The sequence below is a fragment of the Dreissena polymorpha genome, chromosome 9 (assembly GCF_020536995.1).
Source record: "Dreissena polymorpha isolate Duluth1 chromosome 9, UMN_Dpol_1.0, whole genome shotgun sequence".
Lineage (NCBI taxonomy): Eukaryota > Metazoa > Mollusca > Bivalvia > Myida > Dreissenidae > Dreissena > Dreissena polymorpha.
In genome coordinates, this window is record NC_068363.1 from 88,203,811 (window position 1) to 88,231,439 (window position 27,629).

Consider the following 27,629-nt stretch of genomic DNA (forward strand, 5'->3'; position numbering starts at 1 on the left):
GGTCAGAACATGTGTTTTTTGGATATGACATTTCAGTTCGAAAATGGTTCGGATCGGTTAAAAAAGCATGGCCGCTGGGGGGTCATTTTCATTATATTTATATAGTAATAACAGCTTTTGAACACTATATAGTTTATCATGTCAAAGGAAGTAACTGCAAATGAAAAAATATGTTGAATTGACAGAGTTGTCTCCCTTTTTAAAATATTTGTTTTCAGCACAAGAAGATTTAGTGGAATTAATAATAAATGATAGTTTTACATTCTGGAAGATAGCAAACTTTTGAATGTGTTTTTTTATTGTTTGATGATTCTGTACAATATGGCATTCTTTTGTCAAACAATTAAAGCGAGACTATACGATTTTTATATGTGTTAAATTGTTATATATTGATAAATACATGTTACAATAACACCAAATAGGCAAGATATTGAAGACGAATTTCATAAAATGCAGCAAAGACAAATTAGCGCCCCAAGCTGATGGTGACGAAGATATTTCGTACATATTTTCCTACAATTACCGAAGAATTCGTCTTTTTATTAGGATCTGAGTTAGTGTTCGTGTGTCGAATGAATAAACATCGCTGCAGGAATTTAAAAACAACCATTAAACTAAATTAAGATTCACATCGTACATGCATGATATATATTCTGGCGAATTCTACTGTACAGACATTTTCGATTTCAGAATTAAATATCTCGCTTATTTCGCATTTTTCGACACATGTTCTTCTTAAGTTATATTTTAAATTATATTGAAATGTATGACCTTGTTAACACTCTAGAGGTCACATTTATTTTCCGATCATAATGAAACTTGGTCGGAAGATTTGGCCCAATGATATCTTGGATGAGTTCGAAAATGGTTTTGTTGCTTGAAAAACATGGCCACCAGGGGCGGGGAATTTTTTTTTATAGGGCTACATATGGCTTTAGTAAAACCTTGTTAACACTCTAGAGGCCACATTTATTGTCCAATCTTCATGAAATTTGGTCAGAAGATTGGTCTCAATGATATCTTGGATGAGTTCGAAAATAATTATGTTTGCTTGAAAAACATGGCTTCCAATGGGGCGGGGCATTTTTCCTTATACGGCTATAGTAAAATCTTGTTAACACTCTAGTTTTATTTAATTCAGTTGCCCAATCTTCAAGAAATTTGGTCAGAACATTTGTGTCCTGTGTAGTATACTTTGGTTTTATTATGTCAGTATTATGTACCATTAACTGTTTTATTTAATTTTTCATAACACAGAATTTTCATAATTAACAACTGTTTTAGTCATTATTACTTTTGGTAAGCCTATCAACTAAGAGAAAGCTGAAATGAAGACAACACGCAGTATCTATCACCATTGTTTAACCTGCTGAGTCATATTTCCCAATCTATTTTTAGTTCTACTCTAGAATTTGTTAGACCCCAGATATTGATCATTGCAGTGTGTAACTATTTACCACTCAGATTACTGACCCTCTCACTTTGCTGTATGCCAGATGTTAATATCAGTGGTCAGTAATAAAAGCTGGTTGAACCGTTTGATATATTTTTAGCCTGGTGAGCTTTTGTGACCGGTCTTTCTCCGTCGTATGTCCGTCCGTCCGTCCGTTAACATTTGCTCGTAAACACTCTAGAGGCCACATTTCTTGTCCCATCTTCATGAAACTTGGTCAGAAGCTTTGTCCCAATAAAAATGGTCGGGATTGGTGAAAAAACATGGCTGCCAGTGGGCGGGGCATTTTTGCTCTATATGTATATAGTGAAAACATGTGAACACAGTAGAAGTCACATTTTTGGCCCAATTTTCATGAAATTTGCTCAGAACATTTGTTTCCTTGATACGAGAGTTGTGTTTAAAAATGGTTCCAGTCAGTTGAATAACATGGATGCTGGAAGGGGGGTTGTTTTCTCATTATGCCCCCTCCCCTTTTAGAAGAAGAGGGGGATATTGTTTTGCTCATGTCGGTCCGTCCGTCCACCAGATGGTTTCCTGATGATAACTCAAGAGCACTTATGCCAAGGATCATGAAACTTCATAGGTACATTGATCATGACTCGCAGATGACTCCTATTGATTTTTAGGTCACTAGGTCAAAGGTCAAGGTCACGATGACCCGAAATAGTAAAATGGTTTCCGGATGATAACTCAAGAACACTTATGCCTAGGATCATGAAACTTCATAGCTACATTGATCATGACTCCCAGATAACCCCTATTGATTTTCAGGTCACTAGGTCAAAGGTCAAGGTCACGATGACCCGAAATAGTAAAATGGTTTCCGGATGTTAACTAAAAAACGCTTAGGCCTAGGATCATGAAACTTCATAGGTACATTGATCATAACTCGTAGATGACCCCTATTGATTTTTAGGTCACTAGGTCGAAGGTCAAGGTCACGATGACCCAAAATAGTAAAATGGTTTCCGGATGATAGCTCAAGAACGCTTAGGCCAAGGATCATGAAACTTCAATAAAAAACAAGAAATGTGTTTGTCGGAAACACTATGTCCCCTTCTGCGCCGCTTTGAATTTTTTTTTAACTTTGACCTTGACCTTGAACTTCCACCACTCAAAATGTGCAGCTTCATGAGGACGCTGCTTTGAAATTTTATTTTTATTTTTTTTACCTTTGACCTTGAAGGATGACCTTGACCTTGAAGGATGACCTTGACCTTGAACTTCCACCACTCAAAATGTGCAGCTTCATGAGAACGCCGCTTTGAAAAAAGATATTATTATTTTTTTGACCTTTGACCTTGAAGGATGACCTTGCCCTTGAACTTCCACCACTCCAAACGTGCAGCTGCATGATGACGCCGCTTTTAATTTTTTATATTTTTTTTTACCTTTGATCTTGAACGATGACCTTGACGTTGAACGATGACCTTGACCTTGTACTTCCACCACTCAAAATCTGCAGCTTCATGAGAACGCTGCTTTGATTTTTTTTTTACCTTTGACCTTTAAAGATGACCTTGACCTTGAAGGATGACCTTGACCTTGAACTTCCACCACTCAAAATGTGCAGCTTTATGAGAACGCCGCTATGAAACATTATATTTTTTTTTACTTTGAAGGATGACCTTTACCTTGAATTTCCACCACTCAAAATGTGCAGCTTCATGAGATACACATGCATCCCAAATATCAAGTTGTTATCTTCAATATTGAAAAATGTGTTTGTCAGAAACACCATGCCCCCTTCTGCGCCGCTTTGAATTTTTTTGTTTGACCTTGAAGGATAACCTTGAACTTTCACCACTCAAATTCTATTCTTAAAGTGAGCGATTTTAACCACATATTCTTGACCTCTGACCTTGAAGGATGACCTTGACCTTTCACCACTCAAAATGTGCGGCTCCATGAGATACACATGCATGCCAAATAACAAGTTGGTATCTTCAATATTGCCAAAGTATTCATAAAATGAGCGATTTTGGCCACATATATTTGACCTCTGACCTTGAAGGATGACCTAAACCTAAACCTTTCACCACTCAAAATGCATGCCAAATATCAAGTTGCTATCTTCAATATTGCAAAAGTATTCATAAAATGAGCGATTTTGGCTACATATATTTTACCTCTGACCTTGAAGGATGACCTTGACCTTTCACCACTCAAAATGTGCAGCTCCATGAGATACAGATGCATGCCAAATATCAAGTTGCTATCTTAAATATTGAAAAAGTTATTGCAAATGTTAAAGTTGGAGCAAACATACCAACAGACCAACGTACAGACCAACAGACAGGGCAAAAACAATATGTCTCCCACTATAGTGGGTGGGGGACATAAAAATAATAATGTGAACATTTTTACAATATTTTTTGTTTTTTTAACAAAACCAGAAAAACATCTACCCAAGATGCATTATCACAATATGCCAGCACATTTAACATAATAAAATAAAATAAATAACATTTTCATCTTAGGGCTACCACAGGTAAAAACGGAAACCATTATATATACAGTTTCAGTTAGTGAGGGGTGATAAAAAAGATAAAATTAATATTAATTGTGTTAAACAGTGTTGGTGGTACCGGATTTATAAAATGACGCCATTAAGGAATCCTTCATCCTATTTTTTCCTGAAATAGTCCTTTACACATATTTACACCTATATACAAACGCAACAAATTGCTCAGCACTACACAGTTCATATATTCTCCGCGCAGTACATGACACAAAGCCACCTCAAGGCCCATCTCATTTTTTATGCCGCACTGTTGAAATGGCCATGGCAAACTTTTTGGAGATGACATCTGCAATGTATATGAACAATCAATGCAGGATTTTACTGTACATTACATTATTCAAAAACATGTAGAAGTTCATTCCACCCAAATCAAGTCTGATCTGAATGACTTGATTTTGGTGGAATAAACTTTTACATCAATATCATCAGTTCAGATATCCCATTTTAACATCATCTACATTAGAAGGATTTCAAAAGAGGTTTTTGAAACAAGGAGGCAAATTACTGTTGCTTGATTTTTTTATATCGTTCAAAATGAAAGCTTGATCTTTAACTTTATACTAAGGTTATTTTTGTCTGCCTATGTGTTAAATTCTCCAAAACTTTTTTATACACAATTTTTCGTAACTCTTAAATTTTAGCAGTAGTATTAAATTAACGCAAGACAGATTATGTGCTGGAGTCTAATTTGAATTAATTGCATTATGTTTTAAAATGAATATGGAGGCAGTAGGACACCTATATATATTTAAATCCCATTTTTCCCTAAAAAAGAATCATACCAACTATGGCGCAGTGTTCGGCAATCAGGAGACCCTCTCGAACCCCCCCCCTTAGGGGAGGTTGAACAACACTTCATAAAGCAGTCACCAGCTGATCAGGTCTGAAAACTATACTGTCATGGCCTTTGCGAGGTGCGTCTCGTGCATGATCTCATTTGAGATCATGTCCTGAAAGATATTTCATAATGTAAAATATAATGTTAGATATTGCTGTTATGGTATATCTTGTTACTATAAAAAATTTAAATTTAAATCAAAACAAGTTTGTTTGCTTGTTGTTTTTGTTTGTTTTTTTTTGCAATTTAAATCCTGTGATCACATCGCTTGTAAATAAATAATAATAAATAATTAAAAGAAACTACGTGTGGTAGAAAATACTGTTTACAAATGTACCAAGATACGTGGTCTCATTTGGCTGTGTGGACTGGTTGGAAGTGTGACGCCTTTCAAATGCTAAAACCTGTATAGTTTTACCTCTCAACAAATCCAACTTTTCTTGGTCAAGGACAGGGCTCAGTTTTCCTACTCCTGATCTGCTCAAGTTGGCCTGCTCGTGCAGGGTAAAATCTGGTATCAAAGCCCATACATCAGTTAGTCCCCCTTTTGCTCTCTTTTTTGGCAGGAATATTCTATCCAATGAATCTTCCAATCAATGTAAATTTCACCTTGAGAGTTTAACCTTCAAATTTAAAATATAAAAGTTTTCATTGAATATGTGGGAAAGAAATCTGTTCATTAATGACCAGAAATAGGTATAAATAACATTTAAGATGACAATAACCATAAAATACAGCCATAATTATTCAAATGGTGTTGTTTTTCCTTATAATTGCATTACATTTATACTTATCCATTTATATTTCCCAGTGACAATACATAAATATGATAATGAACATAATTAATTCAATATAAAACTAAATAAAAAAGTGATGCAAAAATGAAAATACAAACCTAAAACAACTGTTCTTCAGTATTCCAAGAAAACAGGCAGTTGATGAATTATGAGACCATATCACTTTAACCATCCACTTTGAATCTCCTTTGCAACAAACTTATTGTTGATTTACACATTGTAGTAAATACACATTGTTTTCATCACACAAAACTTCATGCTGAAAGTATTTCAAGACATTTTACACTAGAATTGTAAGTCTTAATGTTACTCAATTATACCTTAAAGCTCAAAGTCAGTTGCTGAAAACCCCCTTTGTTTTCAAAACATAACTTCCTGTCTTCAGCAAATCAAAGTCGCTTGTTTTCAAATAGATGGTGGCTGAACCAATCAAAAGTCTATCAACACCCCTTTGTTAGGCCTACAGATGGAGCACTGATAAGGATTAATGTTTATGATTTAATGGGGGGGGGGGGCTAATCTCTTATGTGTGTCAGCCAATTACTAAATCTGAGAAATATCCACTGATTTCAACACCAACATATATGTATTTATTTAATAATACACAGCACCGTTAGCATTTTATATTTAATTGTGAATATTTCAATATAACATGCTGAATGGTGTTAGCAAATAATAATATTATAAAGATTATTTTTATTGCCTTTTAAATTGTATGTTAAAGCGGGTATATATGATTTTGTCAAATATTTATGAATTTATATAAAATGTGTAAAAAAATATTATATATATATATTTCAATATAAATTAAAATAAAAGTTAAGAAGAACATGTGTCAAAAAATGCGAAATAAGCCATATATTTAATTCTTAAATTGAAAACGGCTGTACAGCCGAATTCGCCAGCATGTATACCATACATGTACGATGTGAATCTAAACTTAGTTTAACGGTTTATTTAAATTCCCGCAACGATATATATTCATACGACACACGAACACTAACTCCGATCCTAATACAAAGACGAATGCTTCGGTTATTGTAGGAAAATATGTACGTCACAATCGGCTCGGGGCGCTAATTTGTCTTTGCTGCATTTTATGAAATTCAGCTTTAATGTATAATTTTTCTTTCCCATTTTATGTTATTGTAACATATTTAATCAATATATTACAATTAAACACATATAAAAAATCGTATATACCCGCTTTAAAGGTCAATGTGGTAGACATTAATTGTATTGGGGTTAAATATCAGTATAAGAAAGTTAAAATAGTTATTGTTTTTATGTTGAGGAGATATAATTGATGCTGGCAAGCCCACATAAGTTTCCATATATTTATCAACACTTTCGCACTGAAACTAGTTTTATTTATTAAAGAAACAGTGTCACCCTCCCCCTCAAAAAAAAAAATGAATAAAAAAACACACTGTAAGTCTATTGAATTTTCCAAAGAACATGCATTAAATGGAAGTGTTCACATTTTTATAGATGTTCTTATAATATATTTAATATTTATGTATTGATTCAAAGTGAAAGACAAACAATTTCATATTCAGGTATAAAACTAAGTTTGAACATTTTAACATTTTTATAGTATCTGTGAACCTGTGATGTTCTGAAAGAGCAATTTTCATCCAATATTTCTTTTAAATTATGGGGAGCCCACAAATGTACAAAAGGTGCAATGGCAAACAAGCTGTAAAAAAGCCCCTTTACAATTCACCTTGATAATATATGGCTATAAACATGAAACAAAAACCTAGTTGAAGAATTATTGTTTTATTGTTGAGTTATGTTAATAAACAAAAAAAAAACAACTTATTGAAGTGTGTTAAAGTGAGTCTTTTAGCCTTGCTGCAGCTCTCAAATTATTTATAAAAAGACCAAATTAAACTCGCTTAAACCCACTTCTGTTTATAAAAAGACCAACTTCTGTTGTAAAAGACTCGCTTATGAAACAAAAAGACACACTTAAACACACATAAACCAAATCATATATAAAAAGACTCACTTTTGACACATACAAAACCAACTTCTTACAGCAAAAAAACTCGCTTTAACACACACATCTACTTAAAAAACAACAACTTTAAACTCAGTTAAGCACAGTTTAGCACACATAAAACTCGCTTTCATTAGCAAAAACCAACTTCCGCTCAGAAAAACTTAGAAAAAACACAGTTTTATGTTGGTTTAAGTGTGTTTTGGTATGAAAGTGGGTTAACTTTTTGCAAGATGAGTTGTCATAAGTGTGTCCCCAGTTGCCATAAGTATGTCCTCAGTTGTTAACTGTGTGTCCTCAGTTGCCATAAGTGTGTCCTCAGTTGTCAGGAACGTATGGGCTTGGAGCGATCTCGCACAACAGTTGCAAAAATGTGGTGACCTTGTCTGGAAGTAAGATGATAATGTCTCAAGAAATGCTTCAGTCACTGGTTTGTGTTAAATTGTCCAATAACACGTGATCAACAAGCATTAAAACAGAATTGACAATGTACCGTTCAAAATTTTGTGAAGCAAAAGCATAACAAAAAGGGTTGCTTTCAATCAATAGCAAGCTTTATTAATTACAGTTATTGAGTCAAATAAACATAACCTTAACCGTAAACATGTCAATAAGTTGAAACAGTACGTATCTGAAAGAAACTGTGTTTGCCACAGCAGTCAGGGTCCTATTTCCAGATTTTATTAAATTGTATTCAATTCAATCATTGTTTTGCAGTTTTTAATTGCATAAGCTACAAACTTAATTATCAACGAATAATATCACATTGCACTAGAATCAAATTTTCTGTTCAAATCATGATTTAATTCAAAATAAATGTTACACATACATTCATGCTGCTTAAGTGGATGGCACTTCGATAGCAGAGAAAAACAAAAGCCATGCACGAACTATAAGTTCCTTAGATAAAAGTGTGTTTTAAAATTTATATCCTTAATATATATTTTGTGTTTATGTTGGTTTGTATTGTGCTGTATTGTGCTGTTTCGTACTGTTTGGGCAATCGGTCACTTGCCTTATATAAAAGACCAACTAATTGTTTATAATGAGAATTCAATACTGCTCCAGCAGCTGGAGTTTCACTTCTTTATATTGTAAGATACGGTACATGGTGGAGGTGATAAAAAGGAAATATTTGCATAAAAAATAGAAATTTCCATCGGAAAACAGCTTAAACTGCATGATCAGTACACATTTCTATAAAATAAACATAGTTATAAAAAGGGCTGTTTGTAAAACATGCATGCCCCCCATATGGGCTCTCAGTTGTAGTGACAGCCATTTTGTAAATATGTTTTTTGTCAGTTTGACCTTGACCTTTGACCTAGTGACCTGAAAATCAATAGGGGTCATCTGCGAGTCATGATCAATGTACCTATGAAGTTTCATGATCCTAGCCATAAGCTTTCTTGAGTTATAATCGGGAAACCATTTTACTATTTCGGGTCACCGGATCTTGACCTTTGACCTAGTGACCTGAAAATCTGTAGGGGTCATCTGCCAGTCATGATCAATGTACCTATCAAGTTTCATGATCCTAGGCATAAGCATTCTAGAGTTATCATCCGGAAACCATTTTACTATTTCGGGTCACCGTGACCTTGACCTTTGACCTAGTGACCTGAAAATCAATAGGGGTCATCTGCTAGTCATGACCAATCTACCTATCAAGTTTCATGATCCTAGGCATAAGCGTTCTTGAGTTATAACCCGGAAACCATTTTACTATTTTGGGTCACCGTGACATTGACCCTTGACCTAGTGACCTGAAAATCAATAGGGGTCATCTGCTAGTCATGATCAATCTACCTATCAAGTTTCATGATCCTAGGCATAAGCGTTCTTGAATTAACATCCGGAAACCATTTTACTATTTCGGGTCACAGTGACCTTGACCTTTGACCTAGTGACCTCAAAATCAATAAGTGTCATCTGCGAGTTATGATCAATGTACCTATGAAGTTTCATGATCCTAGGCCTAAGCGTTCTTGAGTTATCATCCGGAAACCACCTGGTGGACCGACCGACCGACAGACCGACCGACATGTGCAAAGCAATATACCCACCCCCTCTTCTTCGAAGGGGGGGGGGGCATAAATATAGCAATACAGTGCTTCTATTCCAGCATGTAGAGTAATTACTATGTTTCAAATACTGCAAATTTTATAATACTAAATGAAATGTTTAAGTAGGGCAAGTTGCAATAGGTGGTATGCATGATGTTGTAAACACCCCGATTCTCGATGCACGTCGGATAACAGAGCCTAATTAGTAGAGCAAACTGTCTCAAATAAATCGCATATTTAGGGGGTTAACTGGTCTCCGATCATAAACAGAGAGTTTCCCGTACCAAAATGTTCGTAAGTTTCTGTAGATTGGGAAATGTTTTTTTTCAAAAGTGCTGGGGGACTGATAAATCCAAGATGGCGTCCAAGATGGCCGCCAAAAAAAATAGAAAAGGAAACATTAAAAAATGACTTTTTTCGTAATGTTTGCTATTTTTTATCTGTTTAAACTGTCATAATTGTTAGTTTTAGTATTTAAATTGTGATTCCATGGAAACATGTTGTAAATTAAGAGTGAATATATATTTTTTTCATAAAAATTAAGATTTAAATATAAAAAAATATGTGAATGTGTGTCAGTTGTTTAACATATATGTTCAAATTCAATACATGCAATGTAGTTTTCATTATTTTTAAATGTCAGATATAATAAATAAATACAAATAAACACAAAAGCTTTAAACAATATCTTCCAATGTGTTTTATTTTTGTTTTGGAGGCACCATACAGTGGGTGGGGCGAATGTATATGCACTTCAGTGAAACATATGCTGAGGTTCTTAGCAGCGCTTTATCATATCAGGGTTTTGTTCGCTCAACGTTTTATAAATAAATTTGTATTTATTATTATGGTGTGAACATTTGAAAAATCTGAAATATGCACAAGATTACAATTTCAATATGGCAGCCAAACGAGCAGTTAAGATGGCTGACAATTTATCATACGTGTGTTTTAATGTTAACCAACAAAATATTCAACACAATATAAACACAAAAATAATTTTATTACTAGTATACACATGAAACAGTTTGTTACGCATTAATAAACATCCATTCAATTTTATTCGATTTATAAGGAAAATAAGTATACTTTGTTATACAATTATAACTATGTTCACGCTGTGTTAAGTATACAACATAGTCATACGTTAAAATATTTTGTAGCTTGATATAAAGTTGAATTGTGTATAAACTATTGTTGTTTTATCAAATTATCATCATAACATGAAACTAAATCATAGGCAGTTTGTAAAACTATACATTCATTAACAAAGTTATATATACACATTCTGATACAAATACATTTAATACTGATAAAAACAAAAACAAATTCTCAACAATATATTCACAATATAAATGAGATAAGTCTTCACTGAAAATACAATTATATACACAAGCTTTCCTATCCTATTTGTGTGACATAATTTTCTTTAACATCACGTAATGCCTAACTGTAGAATATTATATTCATATGAAATAATGTATTTCTCAACCTCACAATTTGAAACAGTGAAAACATGAAATTATTTTAAACAAAACATCAGAAGCATGTATGCACACAACAGTGTAGAACATATCGGTAATCATTTTTTTAATATAAATATGATGCTGATTCAATATATAGCCTAATATGTAAGACAGATAATGTTTATTGTTCATCATCGGAGCTTTCGATTTCGAGGCTAAATTCGGATGTCAATGTTAAAATATTTGTACATGTAATATAATCTTTCTGAGTGTTACCACTGCAACAACAGGCTACAGTACATGGTTGATGATTTGCTGAACAAACACATGTTTCATCACTAAGTGTGTCCTCAGTTGTCAGGAACGTATGGGCTTGGAGCGATCTCGCACAACAGTTGCAAAAATGTGGTGACCTTGTCTGGAAGTAAGATGATAATATCTTAAGAAATGCTTCAGTCACTTGTTGTGTTAAATTGTCCAATAACACGTGAGCAACAACATTAAAATCATTAAAACAGAATTGACAATGTACCGTTCAAAATTTTGTGAAGCAAAAGCGTAACAAAAAGGGTTGTTTTCAATCAATAGCAAGCTTTATTAATTACAGTTATTGAGTCAAATAAACATAACCTTAACCGTAAACATTTCAATAAGTTGAAACAGTACGTATCTGAAAGAAACTGTGTTTGCCACAGCAGTCAGGGTCCTATTTCCAGATTTTATTAAATTGTATTCAATTCAATCATTGTTTTGCAGTTTTAAATTGCATAAGCTACAAACTTAATTATCAACGAATAATATCACATTGCACTAGAATCAAATTTTCTTTTCAAATCATGATTTAATTCAAAATAAATAATAAACATACATTCACGCTGCTTAAGTGGATGGCACTTCGATAAAAGAGAAAAACAAAAGCCATGCACGAACTATAAGTTCCTTAGATAAAAGTGTGTTTTAAAATTTATATCCTTAATATATATTTTGTGTTTATGTTGGTTTGTATTGTGCTGTATTGCGCTGTTTTGTACTGTTTGGGCAATCGGTCACTTGCCTTATATAAAGGACCAACTAATTGTTTATAATGAGAATTCAATACTGCTCCAGCAGCTGGAGTTTCACTTCTTTAAATTGTAAGATACGGTACATGGTGGAGGTGATAAAAAGGAAATATTTGCATAAAAAATAGAAAATTCCATCGGAAAACAACTTAAACTGCATGATCAGTACACATTTCTATAAAATAAACATAGTTATAACAAGGGCTGTTTGTAAAACATGCATGCCCCCCCATATGGGCTCTCAGTTGTAGTGACAGCCATTTTGTAAATATGTTTTTGTCAGTTTGACCTTGACCTTTGACCTAGTGACCTGAAAATCAATAGGGGTCATCTGCGAGTCATGATCAATGTACCTAATGAAGTTTCATGATCCTAGCCATAAGCTTTCTTGAGTTATCATCGGGAAACCATTTTACTATTTCGGGTCACTGTGACCTTGACCTTTGACCTAGTGACCTGAATATCTGTAGGGGTCATCTGCCAGTCATGATCAATGTACCTATCAAGTTTCATGATCCTAGGCATAAGCGTTCTAGAGTTATCATCCGGAAACCATTTTACTATTTCGGGTCACCTTGACCTTGACCTTTGACCTAGTGACCTGAAAATCAATAGGGGTCATCTGCTAGTCATAAACAATCTACCTATCAAGTTTCATGATCCTAGGCATAAGCGTTCTTGAGTTATAACCCGGAAACCATTTTACTATTTTGGGTCACCGTGACCTTGACCTTTGACCTAGTGACCTGAAAATCAATAGGGGTCATCTGCTAGTCATGATCAATCTACCTGTCAAGTTTCATGATCCTAGGCATAAGCGTTCTTGAATTATCATCCGGAAACCATTTTACTATTTCGGGTCACAGTGACCTTTACCTTTGACCTAGTGACCTCAAAATCAATAGGGGTCATCTGCGAGTCATGATCAATGTACCTATGAAGTTTCATGATCCTAGGCCTAAGCGTTCTTGAGTTATCATCCGGAAACCACCTGGTGGACCGACCGACCGACCGACAGACCGACCGACATGTGCAAAGCAATATACCCCCTCTTCTTCGAAGGGGGGCATAAATATAGCAATACAGTGTTTCTATTCCAGCATGTAGAGTAATTACTATGTTTCAAATACTGAAAATTTTATAATAGAAATGTTAAAGTAGGGCAAGTTGCAATAGGTGGTATGCATGATGTTGTAAACACCTCGATTCTCTGTGCACGTCGGATAACGGAGCCTTATTAGTAGAGCAAACTGTCTCAAATAACTCGCATATTTAGGGGTTAACTGGTCTCCGATCATAAACAGAGAGTTTCCCATACTAAAATGTTCGTAAGTTTCTGTAGATTGGGAAATGTTTTTTTTCAAAAGTGCTGGGGGACTGATAAATCCAAGATGGCGTCCAAGATGGCCGCAAAAAAAAAGAAAAGAAAACATTAAAAAATGACTTTTTTCGTAAATGTTTGCTATTTTGTATCTGTTTAAACTGTCATAATTGTTAGTTTTAGTATTTAAATTGTAATTCCATGGAAACATGTTGTAAATTAAGAGTGAATATATATTTTTTTCATAAAAATTAAGATTTAAAAATAAAAAAATATGTGAATGTGTGTCAGTTGTTTAACATATATGTTCAAATTCAATACATGCAATGAAGTTTTCATTATATTTAAATGTCAGATATAATAAATAAATACAAATAAACACAAAAGCTTTAAATAATATCTTCCAATCTGTTTTATTTTTGTTTTGGAGGCACCATACAGTGGGTGGGGCGAATGTATATGCACTTCAGTGAAACATATGCTGAGGTTCTTAGCAGCTCTTTATCATATCAGGGTTTTGTTTGCTCAACGTTTTATCAATAAATTTATATTTATTCTTATGGTGTGAACATTTGAAAAAACTGAAATATGCACAAGATTACAATTTCAATATGGCAGCCAAACGAGCAGTTAAGATGGCTGACAATTTATCATACGTGTGTTTTAGTGTTAACCAACAAAATATTCAACACAATATAAACACAAAAATAATTTTATTACTAGTATACACATGAAACAGTTTGTTACCCATTAATAAACATCCATTCAATTTTATTCGATTTATAAGGAAAATAAGTATACTTTGTTATACAATTATAACTATGTTCACGCTGTGTTAAGTATACAACATAGTCATACGTTTAAATATTTTGTAGCTTGATATAAAGTTGAATTGTGTATAAACCATTGTTGTTTTATCAAATTATCATCATAGCATGAAACTACATCATAGGCAGTTTGTAAAACTATGCATTCATTAACGAAGTTATATATACACATTCTTATACAAATACATTTAATACTGATAAAAACAAAAAAAAAATCTCAACAATATATTCACAATATAAACGAGATAAGTCTTCACTGGAAATACAATTATATACACAAGCTTTCCTATCCTATTTGTGTGACATAATTTTCTTTAACAGCACGTAATGCCTAACTGTAGAATATTATATTCATATGAAATAATGTATTTCTCAACCTCACAATTTGAAACAGTGAAAACATCAAATTATTTTAATCAAAACATTAGAAGCATGTATGCACACAACAGTGTAGAACATATTGGTAATCACTTTTTAAATATAAATATGATGCTGATTCAATATATAGCCTAATATGTTAGACAGATAATGTTTATTGTTCATCATCGGAGCTTTCGATTTCGAGGCTAAATTCGATGTCAATGTTAAATTATTTGTACATGTAATATAATCTGTCTGAGTGTTACCACTGCAACAACAGGCTACAGTACATGGTTGATGATTTGCTGAACAAACACATGTTTCATCACAAACCAAACACTCGCATACTAGGTCATTCAGCAACTCTGGTGCTGCAGCGGGCTGGTTCATCAGCTTTGGTCTAAGACCTGCCTCAGTTCCGTCACATTCATATCCAAAGTCTGACAAGACAGGACGGTCGGGTTGTTGCATGTCGCCATATCCATAACTGAACCACACATCTGAGTAGATGTAGAATGAAAATGTCTTCAGTCTGTGGAAGGAGTCTTGGATGTACAGAACTCTTAGCCTTGGTACATCTTAACTCATGTTGAGTCTGTTTGTTGTTGACTCCATACAGGTTTATTACAAAGTTTGTACATATTTACCTTTGTAGCTCCATCAATACAAATTCCTCGCCCATGTCACACATTGGTTGATACTGGTGTGCTTTATCAATCAACATCTTGAACACCTTTCGTTCCCCCTTACCATAATAACCGCTAGTTGTGTCACACCCAGTGATACAGTATACGGCAAGGAGAATATTACTCTGCTCCTTGGTGATTATCTCTTTCAACGTGTGAATTGATATAAAACGTCTACAATCAGTGTGGACAGTGACTCTTCCAGTTGGCATGTAAATGTATGGGGCACCAATGTCCTGGTAATGGTGGAGCAACAGGACAAGTACATCTGTGTCAGGAGAATGAATAACCAACGATGTAGTACCCAAATCTGCTTTGTACTTTGCATGCATGATCATCATGGTATCAGCCTTTTCCTGGTTGGTTTTGAGTTCTGTTACAACGAAACAACCATCTATTGTAACTTTAATACAGGCATTAATGCCATGCATGCGTTGTCCTTTTCCCATCGACTGTTCTCTCGATGTGGTCACAGTTATCAGCGACAGCAACTACAAGCTTCCCACCTTGAGCCTTCGGAAGAATGTTTTCTGGTACGATGCCCCAGATGCAGTCACTCTCTGAGTTTTAATGGCATGTTGTGCAGCTGATATTAGGAACAACCGAAGATCGGGATAGGAAATTGAATAGCCGAGAGCATGCATATCTTCTATCAGGTAACGGCTATTGAATTCATTATATAGATGAACACCGAGACCAAGATGCTTTGGGGATGGATTCAAAGTAACTAGGGTTGAAATGTCACACGCTATTGCCAAACATTTCCTGTTGTCATTTTCAGATGCTTCCTTGTAACACTTTTTATCAGAAAACCAACAAACTGCTTTATAAAGTAGTGGATCAACAAATTGTTTCCGTGCAGATAGGCTCATTTCATCTGGAGAATAGTATTCATTGTCAAGTTTTAAGCTCTTGTCTTGTATTTTTCGACGCAGTATGCCTACTGCTTTGTGAACGATTGACTCATCTGCTTCATTTTCTGTTTCTGTTATGTATTCATAAGAAAAGTCATTATCGTTTTGAATTTCTTGTTTAATTTGCTTAGCTTCTCGTATGGCTTCACTGATGGTCTTATGTGATGAACAAACAAGATCAGATTCACCATAATGGTGAACGAAAGATATCTCAGGCCAGATTGAATTGAGGAGTTTCTTAAAAGAACTACTCTTGTAAGATTGTGCACCTGTGCAGCCTTCATCATGGGCTAATTGAACGAACCTGACTCTTATATGGACAAAAAATAAACCTTGTTTTTTACCATTTTTGTGCTCAAATTCGTTTTTTAACTTCTCTGCTAAACTAACATATAAGTTCTTATTCAGGGTTGGCAGATGTGACACAACTTTAGGTGGTGTGTAATCAGCATAGGCATACACATTTTGTTTATAGTACTTTGTAAGGCAACTCTTTTTCCTGTGATACCGTGCATTAACCGCTACCAGATCTCCGTTTGCTACTGTGATCAAACGATTGATTATAGTTGTATCATTCGTTTGCAATGCAATTTCTAACACTTTGTTATAGATAGAGTTAGTCGGGTCCACTGATTCTACAGTTTTAACTAAAGACCAGCTTCGGCTTTAACCTCTTGATGAATTATCACGATTCGGATTACAGTTTTCTCCACAAATAAAACATTGTGTGTTCCAGTTAAAGTTGCCCCTTGCTGATCTGGTCTTCTAAGGTGTCGCACCGATATTCGCCTGGTTTTTCATCGTCACGTCAACCAATACGTTTTCTGAAATGGCAATTTTCTTGAATTGTACATTTTGCCAATACATATTTATTTTATAAATTATACAAACAAATTTAATACGTTTCATTTCCCCAGTAATAAAGACAAACCATTAATCTAATTGTTTATTAAACATTATTAATATGATTTTATATATAACAGTGATGAAAAACTAACCTAATTGCAATACATTTTAAAGCAAGAAATATTTTTTTAAAGATAATTACTGTGCTTGTCCCTGTTTTTTTATTGTTTTAAATGATTCTGATGTGTATATTCTAACTGTTCTTATACAAAGAGCGATTCAAACAGTACATTAATATGTGTGGGTGTCATTGTAATATCTCACCATTATAATAAATTCTATGAGTAAAACTTCTCCCATCACATTGGTTTCTTCATTTGTTGTTAAACATGTATGGAAGCCTTCATGGTATCTTTATGCACACCTTGTCATTTCCTGTTAGGAAACTATTTTATTAAAAACGATCAACAGCTTCTATATAACAGAACCTTTAGAAAATAACGACTATTTTAGTGACATATTATTGTATCCCTAACTAGTGCATATCCGACTACTACTCAAGTTTCTAATAAAATCGATGTGGGACTTGATTAATAGTTATTATTTTGTATGTATAACTTTTTCTCTAAACTAAAAATACATTTTGCTTTTAAAGACATGTTTGTTATAAGACATTCATGTGCCTTTTTTTGTTCTCATGTTTAATGCATCATCAAACATAAATGGCACTGGACTGCACTTACATCAATACAATAATTTGAGTTTTATGGTGGACGAACCAGTAATCGAACACTGAAGAAATGACGTTAAATTACCTTAAAATTGAAACACTTAAAATGACAAAAACATTTTGTATTAACAAATGACCAACAGTTCAATCATTGAATGATTTATCTGTAAAGTTTTCCAGCAAACTACCTTCAAGAATTCATAACAATGATCCCCTGATTATTGTCACCTCTAGCAGACAAAACAAAATTGCCGCCGATGTAAACATGACCTTTTACCCCACACTTCATAAAAACTACTCCAGTATATACAAAGTCACATGACTATCACGTGACCCAGACTCAGCGAAAAAATCTGCGTCTGCTGCAATCAAAATTGCAAACGGAAATATGCTTTTTGGTGTGTTAATGCACGTTTTGATAAATGCATTCAAAAAGTAATGGCAAAAAACACATAAAACAGTGTAAATTTCCATAAATGCATTCCTTAAACTTGATTTCAGCGCATTTGTTTCAAGCTAAGTAGGCTCATGTCCGACCATATGTTTATCAATGTGACGTCATGCGCACTTTTGCTAATGTGCATAAAGAACCGAAACAAAACGTCCGATAATACGGGCAAAAGCCCGCGAAGCGGGCGTTGACCGTTTATTTGTATCACTTTTCTGAAATATTTAGAGACATTACTTTATAGGGATACAAGCCAAATAATTTCTGCCGTCACCTATTTTCGCGATGGAAAATCATAGAGCGCTGGAGCACATAGACACTCCGATAAACGCTATATGACACGTAGATGCATTCCTCATGAAATAATACGGCATGGCAGTAATTATTAAGTAGCGAATCGTACTCTTTGTTATTGTATTATGATTTTCTACGATCAAAATACGTCTGTTTTCTTCCCAGTGTGACACTTCCTGTTTCCCATAATGCTTTGCAAATTGAGAATTGCTCTAGATGTTGTAAACAAAATCTTAAAAAGATAACCCGTCTTAATTATTTGCGCACTTCCGGTTTACAATACCGAATAAGATTAGTTTCGAATTAACTTCTTCTATGAACCCAATATTCTATAGTTAATATTATCCCTTTACATAAATAAACAAAGTTTAAAAGTTTAATTTGTTCACAACATGAACGGCCGCGTTTCTTTCGTCGACAACTATACATGTCTGTGTGACGTCACTGCTTTCGTCAATACGTCATTAAGAAGTAAAAATTGAAACTGACATACTCTGGTGGATGTTTACATTGTTCAAATTTAATAAATTAATGGAATGCACTCGATTGGTAAGTCATTATTCAATTAAAATATTACGTTTGGTTACATAAAACATCAATCTATATAATATTGCTAAAGATTACCTTTGATAACATGGGAACTGTTTTCGGCACATACAAAATTTCGCCGATTTTAAATTTAAGGTCATTATTATTCAGTCAAACTAATGGAACATAAAAGTTATCATTTTATTAAGTTTTGGAGTTATTTCTTGATTATATTCTACGTGAAGTAACGTGATTATTCTAAAGACCCTTTCTTTTGTGATGTATTAAGTTACGTTGTGATTGTAAACAATATTGCATCTCCGACTCATACTCGATCATTTTCGTACCAAACTGTTTCAAACTGTAAAAAAACAAACTGTGCTTACAAACACATTGGAAATAGACTAATTCATATGTACATTTTATGGATTCTTTTTGATTTTCTTTTAGAAGCTGCTCTGTCAAATGCTGGACTTCACACATTCCATGAAGCATTCTGCTGAGCAAAACTGACTGCGTGCTTTGTACTCAACAACGAAGCAATTCTCGACCTATAAAGCTTGACCGGGACTGAAACATTAGCAATTGTGACTCTGTACTGTTCAACGTTAGTGGACTGTAAAGAAACTGCAATTATTGTGAAGAGACTCTGTATGTCTGTAAGCAAAAAGAATATACAGCATTACAAATATCAGGTGTTAAAACAATGTGAAAGAATAGTGAAATTAACAATTTGCAATCAGGCATGTCAAATGAATTGTTGATATTAAAAATGATAGTTCCCAGGCAGCTCTAGACGTTTTTTTTCTGTATTTCTATTACTAGTTTTAATTCATAAAATGTATGCCACAATTAAAAAGCACACTATGTTTAGAGACCATTGTGTTGTCTCATTGTGTGATGATGACTTTGAGTAATACATTTTACATTAAACAATATCTACTAAGTTGTTTTTAAGTATCAGATTTCTTGCTTATTATATAAATGAATGTTAATTTTTGCTTAAATATAAATGTGCATAATGCAGTGCCAGTAGCACACTTTGCAATATTTTTATTACAAAAGAGTGTGTTGTAAACTTATACCTATAATTAATAATCCTTGCCTAAACATTCATTTGACACACCTGAGACCATGTGTATTACCATTATTATTTTGCACATTATGCTGACACTTTGAAAAAAAATGCAAATAAGCGAAATGCAGAAGTTTAGTCTTGTCAACTCTCTCTGATTAATTTTTTGAAGACCATATAAGAAGCGAAAGTGTAGGATACGGTATTCATTTTATTTGATGACTGCTTGTTATAATTTCTTCATGGAAGGCGTACTGGATGAGTGGAGTATTTTTTTTGGTTCTACATCTTTGATGAAGTCAACTAATTGACATTTAGTGCCATGACTGAGCGTGTTTTTTTAACTAACAAACGCGTGGTAGGAACTTACCGAATATATGCAAACTCATAACAGTGTGTCTAATACTACATGTGTTGAGCGCACAGAAACAAGGGCGATAAGATAAGGGTATAAATTAACATACTGAATGTGTTATTTTGTTTATGAGCTTGAACATACAAAAACTTGACTTTAATCAATTGGGATGTACATGCAGTTTAATAATCGGGTTGTTATTTTATAATCATATTCATGTGGAAACTGCCTCATTCACATGCAATACGCAGCTGCTGTCTATATGTTCAATGCTACATTCCATAATGACTGAATATCTTTACTTTCAAAACATGACAATGAATTAAATGAAATGAAAATAAACGAAATAATGTAATTAAATTCAGGTGAAAAATATTTGATTATATTTTATTTAAATATGGTTTGGTAAATTATTTACTGGTAAAACAATTCTTGTTGATAACAGTAAATTCGTGATAATAAGTATGTTGTTTATTTTTTGTCTCACACATAAAGTGACAGGTACACTCATATATTTAGCGTTAAGCTTATGATGTGGGTCTTCATCATAAACCGAAATTTTTGCTACTAGTATTTTCTACTTAGCACAAACCTAGTAATGTTCAATCTGTGTATGCCATAAGCGATAGTTTTTAACAACTGTTAATTCCTGAGGATTCAGAAAAATACAATAAGTTTACAACATTTCATGACATACGCTCTAACAGTGCGGAAGATATGCAAAGAGTATTGTGTCCAAAGCCAAAGGTGATATTTCTGGTCTGTGTAATTTTGCGCAGTGAATGAGGTCTATGCACTTCTTTCAAGATAGACGCAAACACTCCCGCAAGGTTGTTGCATTTATATGTTTATTAACATTAATTAAGTACAAAAAGTTTTTCATTTACATATGCAGGGGATACATTTACGATGTCGACGATTTAGACATGGGACCAAAATAATGAAGTACGAAACCATTCTTTTTTATGCTTAAGTTAAATAAAATCGTTTTAGAAATAATCTCGCCCTAAAACATAAATGGCATCCCTGCATATGGAAAACATCAATAAAACACAGTTTCGCAAGATTTTTTTTTTAATTCTAACATTGTTTTGAAAAATGTAAACAAAAAATGAAATACATGTTTAAGAGTTTGAAAACAGTACAAAGGGTTACTATACAAAAAGCATAGCTTCATAAACTTTTTAAGATTTGAACAAATTATATTTTATTGCTTTGCTAAATTACATATTGTTTTGTAAAGAAATTGAATGTTTTGTTGCATGATAATGTGCAGACATATAATTTATTACCCGTGTTATCTTTAACAAACATCAAATAAGCTTTTGCCCGTAAATTAGGTAGCACCTATTATATTAGGTGATGTTCGATAACAGGTTCTTACAGGATAATCTACATTATACAACAAAGGTAAATGATTACAATATAAATCACTTGCATAATTGAATGATACATACCAAAATAGTTGATGCACCAAAATAGTTGCTCTGCATCTAATCATCGATACACAAAAAGGAAAACGGCTTTAAAAACACATGACCTTTAAAATCTGCAGACGGAAACTTATGACATATTTATATCAAAGAGGAGTCATTGTGAAAATCAGCTATGGATTAGATAACTGATTTAAGCTATTAAAATAATAAAATAATTTTATTTTAATAATTTAAGATGAATGTGCAAGTTAAATGCCTTTGGTTTGTGTATGAAAGGGTTGATGCTGATAAAAGAGAATATAGACAATGTTTTATCAAACATAAGAAACTTACCATTTGTCCATTGATAAATTTCACATTAACCAAACTCAATATTAAACCTATAAAATGGATAATAACCTTACCAAACATGTATAGAAAAGTTATATTTTTTGTAATCGCAAATGTCTTGAGTATCATTTGAGGAAATACTTTAATTTCGGTGACTGTTATTTCACATATTAATATAAATACTGACCCTACCCCTTCATTTAAGTAACAGATAAGTGAAAAAAATGTCTCAAAAATATAACTTATTACGTTTTTGCAACCAAAAAAAACGATTAAATAGTAAGTTGGAAGTATACGCATCATTTATGTCACAAACAAGAAAGGAAAATAAGAAAACGAAAGAATTTTTTCATATAAATAGCTATATCATTGACAGCCCTTTCTTTGGCGGACATATTGGACGCCATCTTGGATTCCTCAGCCCCCCCCCCCCCACCCCCAGCACTTTTGAACCTAATAATCAATACTTTCACAATCTACAGAACCTAACGAACATTTTGATATGCAAAACTCCTTGTTTATGATCGGAGACCAGTTTGGTGGTATGAACCTCTCCATATTTGCACTACTATATTGATCTTTTAATTCGTTTAGTAAACACGTTCTTGAGTAATTTCGAAGCACGTTTGTTTTGTTGAAATATGCACTGATCATCTACTTCATGCTGATGTTCGATGGAATTGTATGTTTTATTTTTATTAAAATCAACCCTTTACAAGCGATTGTCTTTCTTCTCAATACGAAGTGGTTTACCATTAATCGGCCAAAATATTCCTCGTCTTAAAACCCAAATAAACGAAAATAAATGCAAAAAGCTGAAGAACTCATATCTCGCGCGTGGTTTTTCTCGTTCTCTGTTATCAAAGTGCCATCTATTATCAAAGTATCCGCATTATATGCGTGGTATTGTCAAAGCAACGATAACGTAATATTTTTCCAGCAACAAAGCAATACTCCTCACCACGTGTCCCATCGCTCAAGCAACAGGTCCCGATGTCTCAAAAGCTATTATGTCTGTCATAGATATCTGGCTTAAGCCACACAGTCTTATTTTAGAGTTCCTGATTACTGCTTACATGGTTTTTTTCTAAAATATTTTTTAATTAAAGCTTTTGGCTTTTGATAATTTTACGATGATATGTTGCCCATTATGTTATAACATGTCAAATGCGATCTTAACCTAACCCTGTTAAAACAGAGTTAAGAATACTCTAGAAATCAGCGTCTGGTTCCTTCAATATGAGCCTTCCTCCGAGAAAACTGGGCTTAATGCATGTGCGTAAAGTGTCGTCACAGATAAGCCTGTGCAGACCACACAGGATGATCAGGGATGGAACATTCCGACTAGACTTGAATTTCGGTTAGAAGAGACTTCCATTTAACGAACAATTCCACGAAAGCCGAAAGTGAAGTCCCTGATTTATCTGTGTGGAATGCAGAGGCCAATCGGGGAAGCCATTTTACGCACATGCATTAAAACCGCTTTTCCCAGACCTAGGCTCATATGTAACTTTGCGATTTTCGAATCTTACCGAAGCATCCCCTGTCCAGCTTGAAGACGACAAAAGGTAAGTAGAACACAAGGCCGCCGACGATGAACACGGCGGCCCAGAGGAACTCGAGACTGGGGTTCTGCGCTATAGGGGCCACCACAAGGTATATGGAGCACAGCGTGAACACTATAGGGATCAGTATGAACACCTAAAATACGAAACCATGAACATTATAGGGTCAGCTTTTAACGCCTGGAATGGAAACCATAGAGCGTGAACACTATAGGGATCCGTATAAACACCTGAAATACGAAAACATGAACACTATAAGGATCAGTATAAACACCTGGAATGGAAACCATATAGCAATAACACTATAGAAATCAGTGTGAATGCCCGCAAGGGCAACCATCGTTTGTTTTTGTTATATTATAATTTTTTCGCCGATTTCAACAGTATTTCGTCATAACGCGGTGGTCAGTTCACTTACAATTTTCCTGAGAAAGTCAGTGTACACGTACTTACAAGTATATGCATATATATTTAGCTGAATAATGTTAAAACTCCTTTTTAATCAGAGGTAACAGGAGAATGACAAATCGAAATCCTGTGGTCGGGCCGGAAATCGAACCCGCGTTTTTTACTCCAGTGCTCTACCAACTAAAACAGTAACAATGAAATACGCAAACGAGTGTAAATCATCTTTTATTCATTTGGATGACTGCAATAATATATGACCTAACAAATGATGTCCGCGAATATGCAGATTAATTCAGTCAAGGGTAGACTTTACAAAATAATGGCGGATAGAACAAAAACAAATTGCACTCAGTATAGGAAAACAAATCAAGCGAAACATAAATAAATAGTGTAATAAGCGAAGGTGATTGAATGTGCATTGAGTCTTATGCCTATTTGTTTAATCAACATACCCTGATAGGGCGCTCGGCGTTAGGTTTGCGTATACGGAGGATGACCACACAGAAAACGCATGTGCCGTAGAAGAGCCAGGCCGAGAAACTGAAGAAATCCACAAGCTGACCGATGTTGGCCGGGATGATCATCAGAATGGCTATTACACACTGAAAACGAGATCGTCAAAGATTGAAATGGGGATTAAGAATCTTAATGGAGAATATCCGAATGAAACATAAATATCGCAGGACGCAACGTGGAACTCTCGCACTGAAACGAGAATCCAATACTGAAACGAGAATACCAGACTGAAACGAGAGTTTTACACTGGCACGAGAGTATTATACTAAAACGAAATTTTACACACTGAAACGAGACTTTCACACTTAAACGAGAATCACACATTCACGAAAATTGAATGCAAAAAAACAAGATTCTAAAGACACTTAACGCGATTACAAAACAATAAAGAAACGAAAGTCAGTGGGAAAAACCGTGATAAAACACACAATTTAAAACTAGAATAAAATAATTTGCAGTCCCAATCATATTACAGAACTAAAAAGACTTAAACGAGGAACACACATATTAAAACACAAACACACTTCAATTAACCTCATTCACGCTGAGCAGAAAAAAAATATCTAAATAATCTTTCATGTAAATTAGAATTTCACACTAAAATAAGGAAATCGCACTTAAACGAGAATTTCGCACTGAAACGAAAATATCTCATCGAAACAGAATCCCAAATTTAAATTTTCATTTATACGAGAATTACATATTTGAGTGAGAAATTCATTCTTACGAGAATCATACACACAAACAACCCCAAAAATAATATTCTAAGACGAAATATCACGACTTTTGAAACAAAAATAACATACCAATACAGAAGCGGGCATTTCATGAGGCGTTTCATGAATATCACATTCAGATGAATTGAGTCGCGTTCTGAGAAAACTGGGCATAATGTTTGAGCGTAAAGTGTCGTCCCAGATTAGCCTGTGCAGTCCGCACAGGCTAATCAGGGACGACACTTTACGCTTGTATGTTTTTTTTAGTTTCAAGGAAGTCCCTCCTAACCGAAAATCAAGTTTACGCGGAAAGTGTCGTCCCTGATAAGCCTGTGCGGACTGCACAGGCTAATCTGGGATGACACTTTACGCAAATGCATTATGCCCAGTTTTCTCAGAACAAGCCACAATTATACACGTTATAACATAAACTTAATCGAACGCTTACAGTGAGGACTATTGACGGAAGTGGCGTACAGCGCTTCACGTGAACGTATGACAGCACTTCCGGTAGATTACCATCACGTGCAGCGGCATACACGAGTCTGCAAAGAAAACAATCCGAAGTCATCGCAAATTATATACCTCAACTAAACATAAGAGATTATTAATCCATTTATGCCTAGCGTCTAGAAAAAAGGCCTTGGCAAACAGCGTATACTCAGATGAGATGCCGCATGATGCGGCGTCTCATCAGGGTCTACGCTGTTTGCTTAAAGGAATTTCTGTAAGAAATATTATAAATATAGAAAAAAATATACTAGACATCCCTAATTTTGGAAATAAATTGATCCAATTTAGAAGGATGGGAGATTCCACTAGGCATAAATGGGTTAAACCAAGAGGGTCTAACAGTCAAAGGTCGCTTCCCTGTCCGCTATCAAGTCTCGCAATGTCTCGTGGTCTCATGGTAGAATTGGACAATCTGTGCGAATGCGCACGCTGGTGTGGGGCTACATTTTTGCATGGCGCAGGTCATATGATCTTAGAGTATAATTATGAATATTTGGCGTTTTCTCCGATTTGTTTACCTACCTGACGTACACGAAAGCGTGAGTCTGTGTGATATAAAACAAATTTGAAATGCTTGTAATTTTTACCCATGCTACAAAACCTAACATTATTTAAGGATTAACTGAAGATTCATGAACGTGTTTCGTTTTGATACATTTGTATTTCAAATGTATTATTGCACGATTGCCTGATTGAATGATACGTAAATGAATGGATCAATCAATCATTTTATTTCTATATAATCAATCAATCAATCAATCAATCAATCAATCAATCAATCAATTAATCAATCAATAAATTGTTCTTTAGATACTAGGCTGACCACGTCCACACAAAATAACTCCGCTTTTATGGTATCTTTAGTTTCAAGGAAGTCCCTCCTAACCGAAAATCAAGTTAAGGCGGAAAATGTCGACCCTGATTAGCCTGTGCGAACTGCACAGGCTAATCTGGGATGACACTTTACGCACATGCATTAAGCCCAGTTTTCTCAGAACGCGGCTCATATGTGTACATATTTGTTATCCGAACTAGTGAAACTGTTATTGGGACGCCAAGGCTGACCTAAATTGAATCACTTTTGAACTCAATCGTTTAATAATTGGACAATGTTTTAGAGTAAATGTAATACATATTACGCATTGCATGTTGTTTATATAGTTTTCTCAAGGTACACTTTTTGACAACGTACAAAAGGGATTTTAAACAACAGCAACAACAACCATTCACACATTCTGCTTCAGCCATTCAGCTAACTTGCAAAAGCATTAAGTGCATTAATATCTTAAGAAGTTACTCGTAAAAGGAAGACACAAATCGACTGGGCTTGTTTAAATAATAAAGAGTTTTTGTGACTTTATTTTGATCATTTTGTGTCTTGTTCTGAGAAAACTTGGCTTAATTCATTTGCGTAAAGTGTCGTCCCAGATTAGCCTGTGCAGTCCGCACAGGCTAATGAGGGACGACACTTTCCGTTTTAATGGTATTTTTAGTTTCAAGGAAGTCCCTCCTTACCAAAAATCAAGTTTAGGCGGAAAGTGTCGTCCC

At 34.4% G+C, this 27,629-nt stretch overlaps 1 protein-coding gene and 1 long non-coding RNA gene across 3 annotated transcripts in view; both read right to left on the bottom strand.

Annotated features, from left to right (window-relative positions):
• Positions 1 to 7,794: 7,794 nt before the first annotated feature.
• The window catches only part of LOC127844309 (b(0,+)-type amino acid transporter 1-like), a 34,729-nt gene continuing 14,894 nt past the window's right edge, over positions 7,795 to 27,629 (bottom strand). Inside the window, exons 11-14 of one of the 2 annotated variants that reach the window (XM_052374417.1) lie at positions 26,017 to 26,113; positions 24,789 to 24,938; positions 23,896 to 24,064; positions 7,795 to 8,006 (exon numbers count right to left, since the gene is read on the bottom strand). In XM_052374417.1, coding sequence (XP_052230377.1) covers positions 7,939 to 8,006; positions 23,896 to 24,064; positions 24,789 to 24,938; positions 26,017 to 26,113 — 484 coding nt within the window. In that variant the 3' untranslated portion in view covers positions 7,795 to 7,938. Of the gene's footprint in view, positions 8,007 to 10,499; positions 11,571 to 23,895; positions 24,065 to 24,788; positions 24,939 to 26,016; positions 26,114 to 27,629 lie in introns of those variants that run through there. The other variant, XM_052374416.1, reaches the window with a different exon arrangement.
• LOC127844321 (uncharacterized) lies at positions 12,638 to 13,280 on the bottom strand. The gene is made up of 2 exons (XR_008032672.1): positions 12,933 to 13,280; positions 12,638 to 12,787 (listed from the first exon to the last, which is right to left on the bottom strand). It is a non-coding gene; the product is annotated as an uncharacterized LOC127844321 (long non-coding RNA).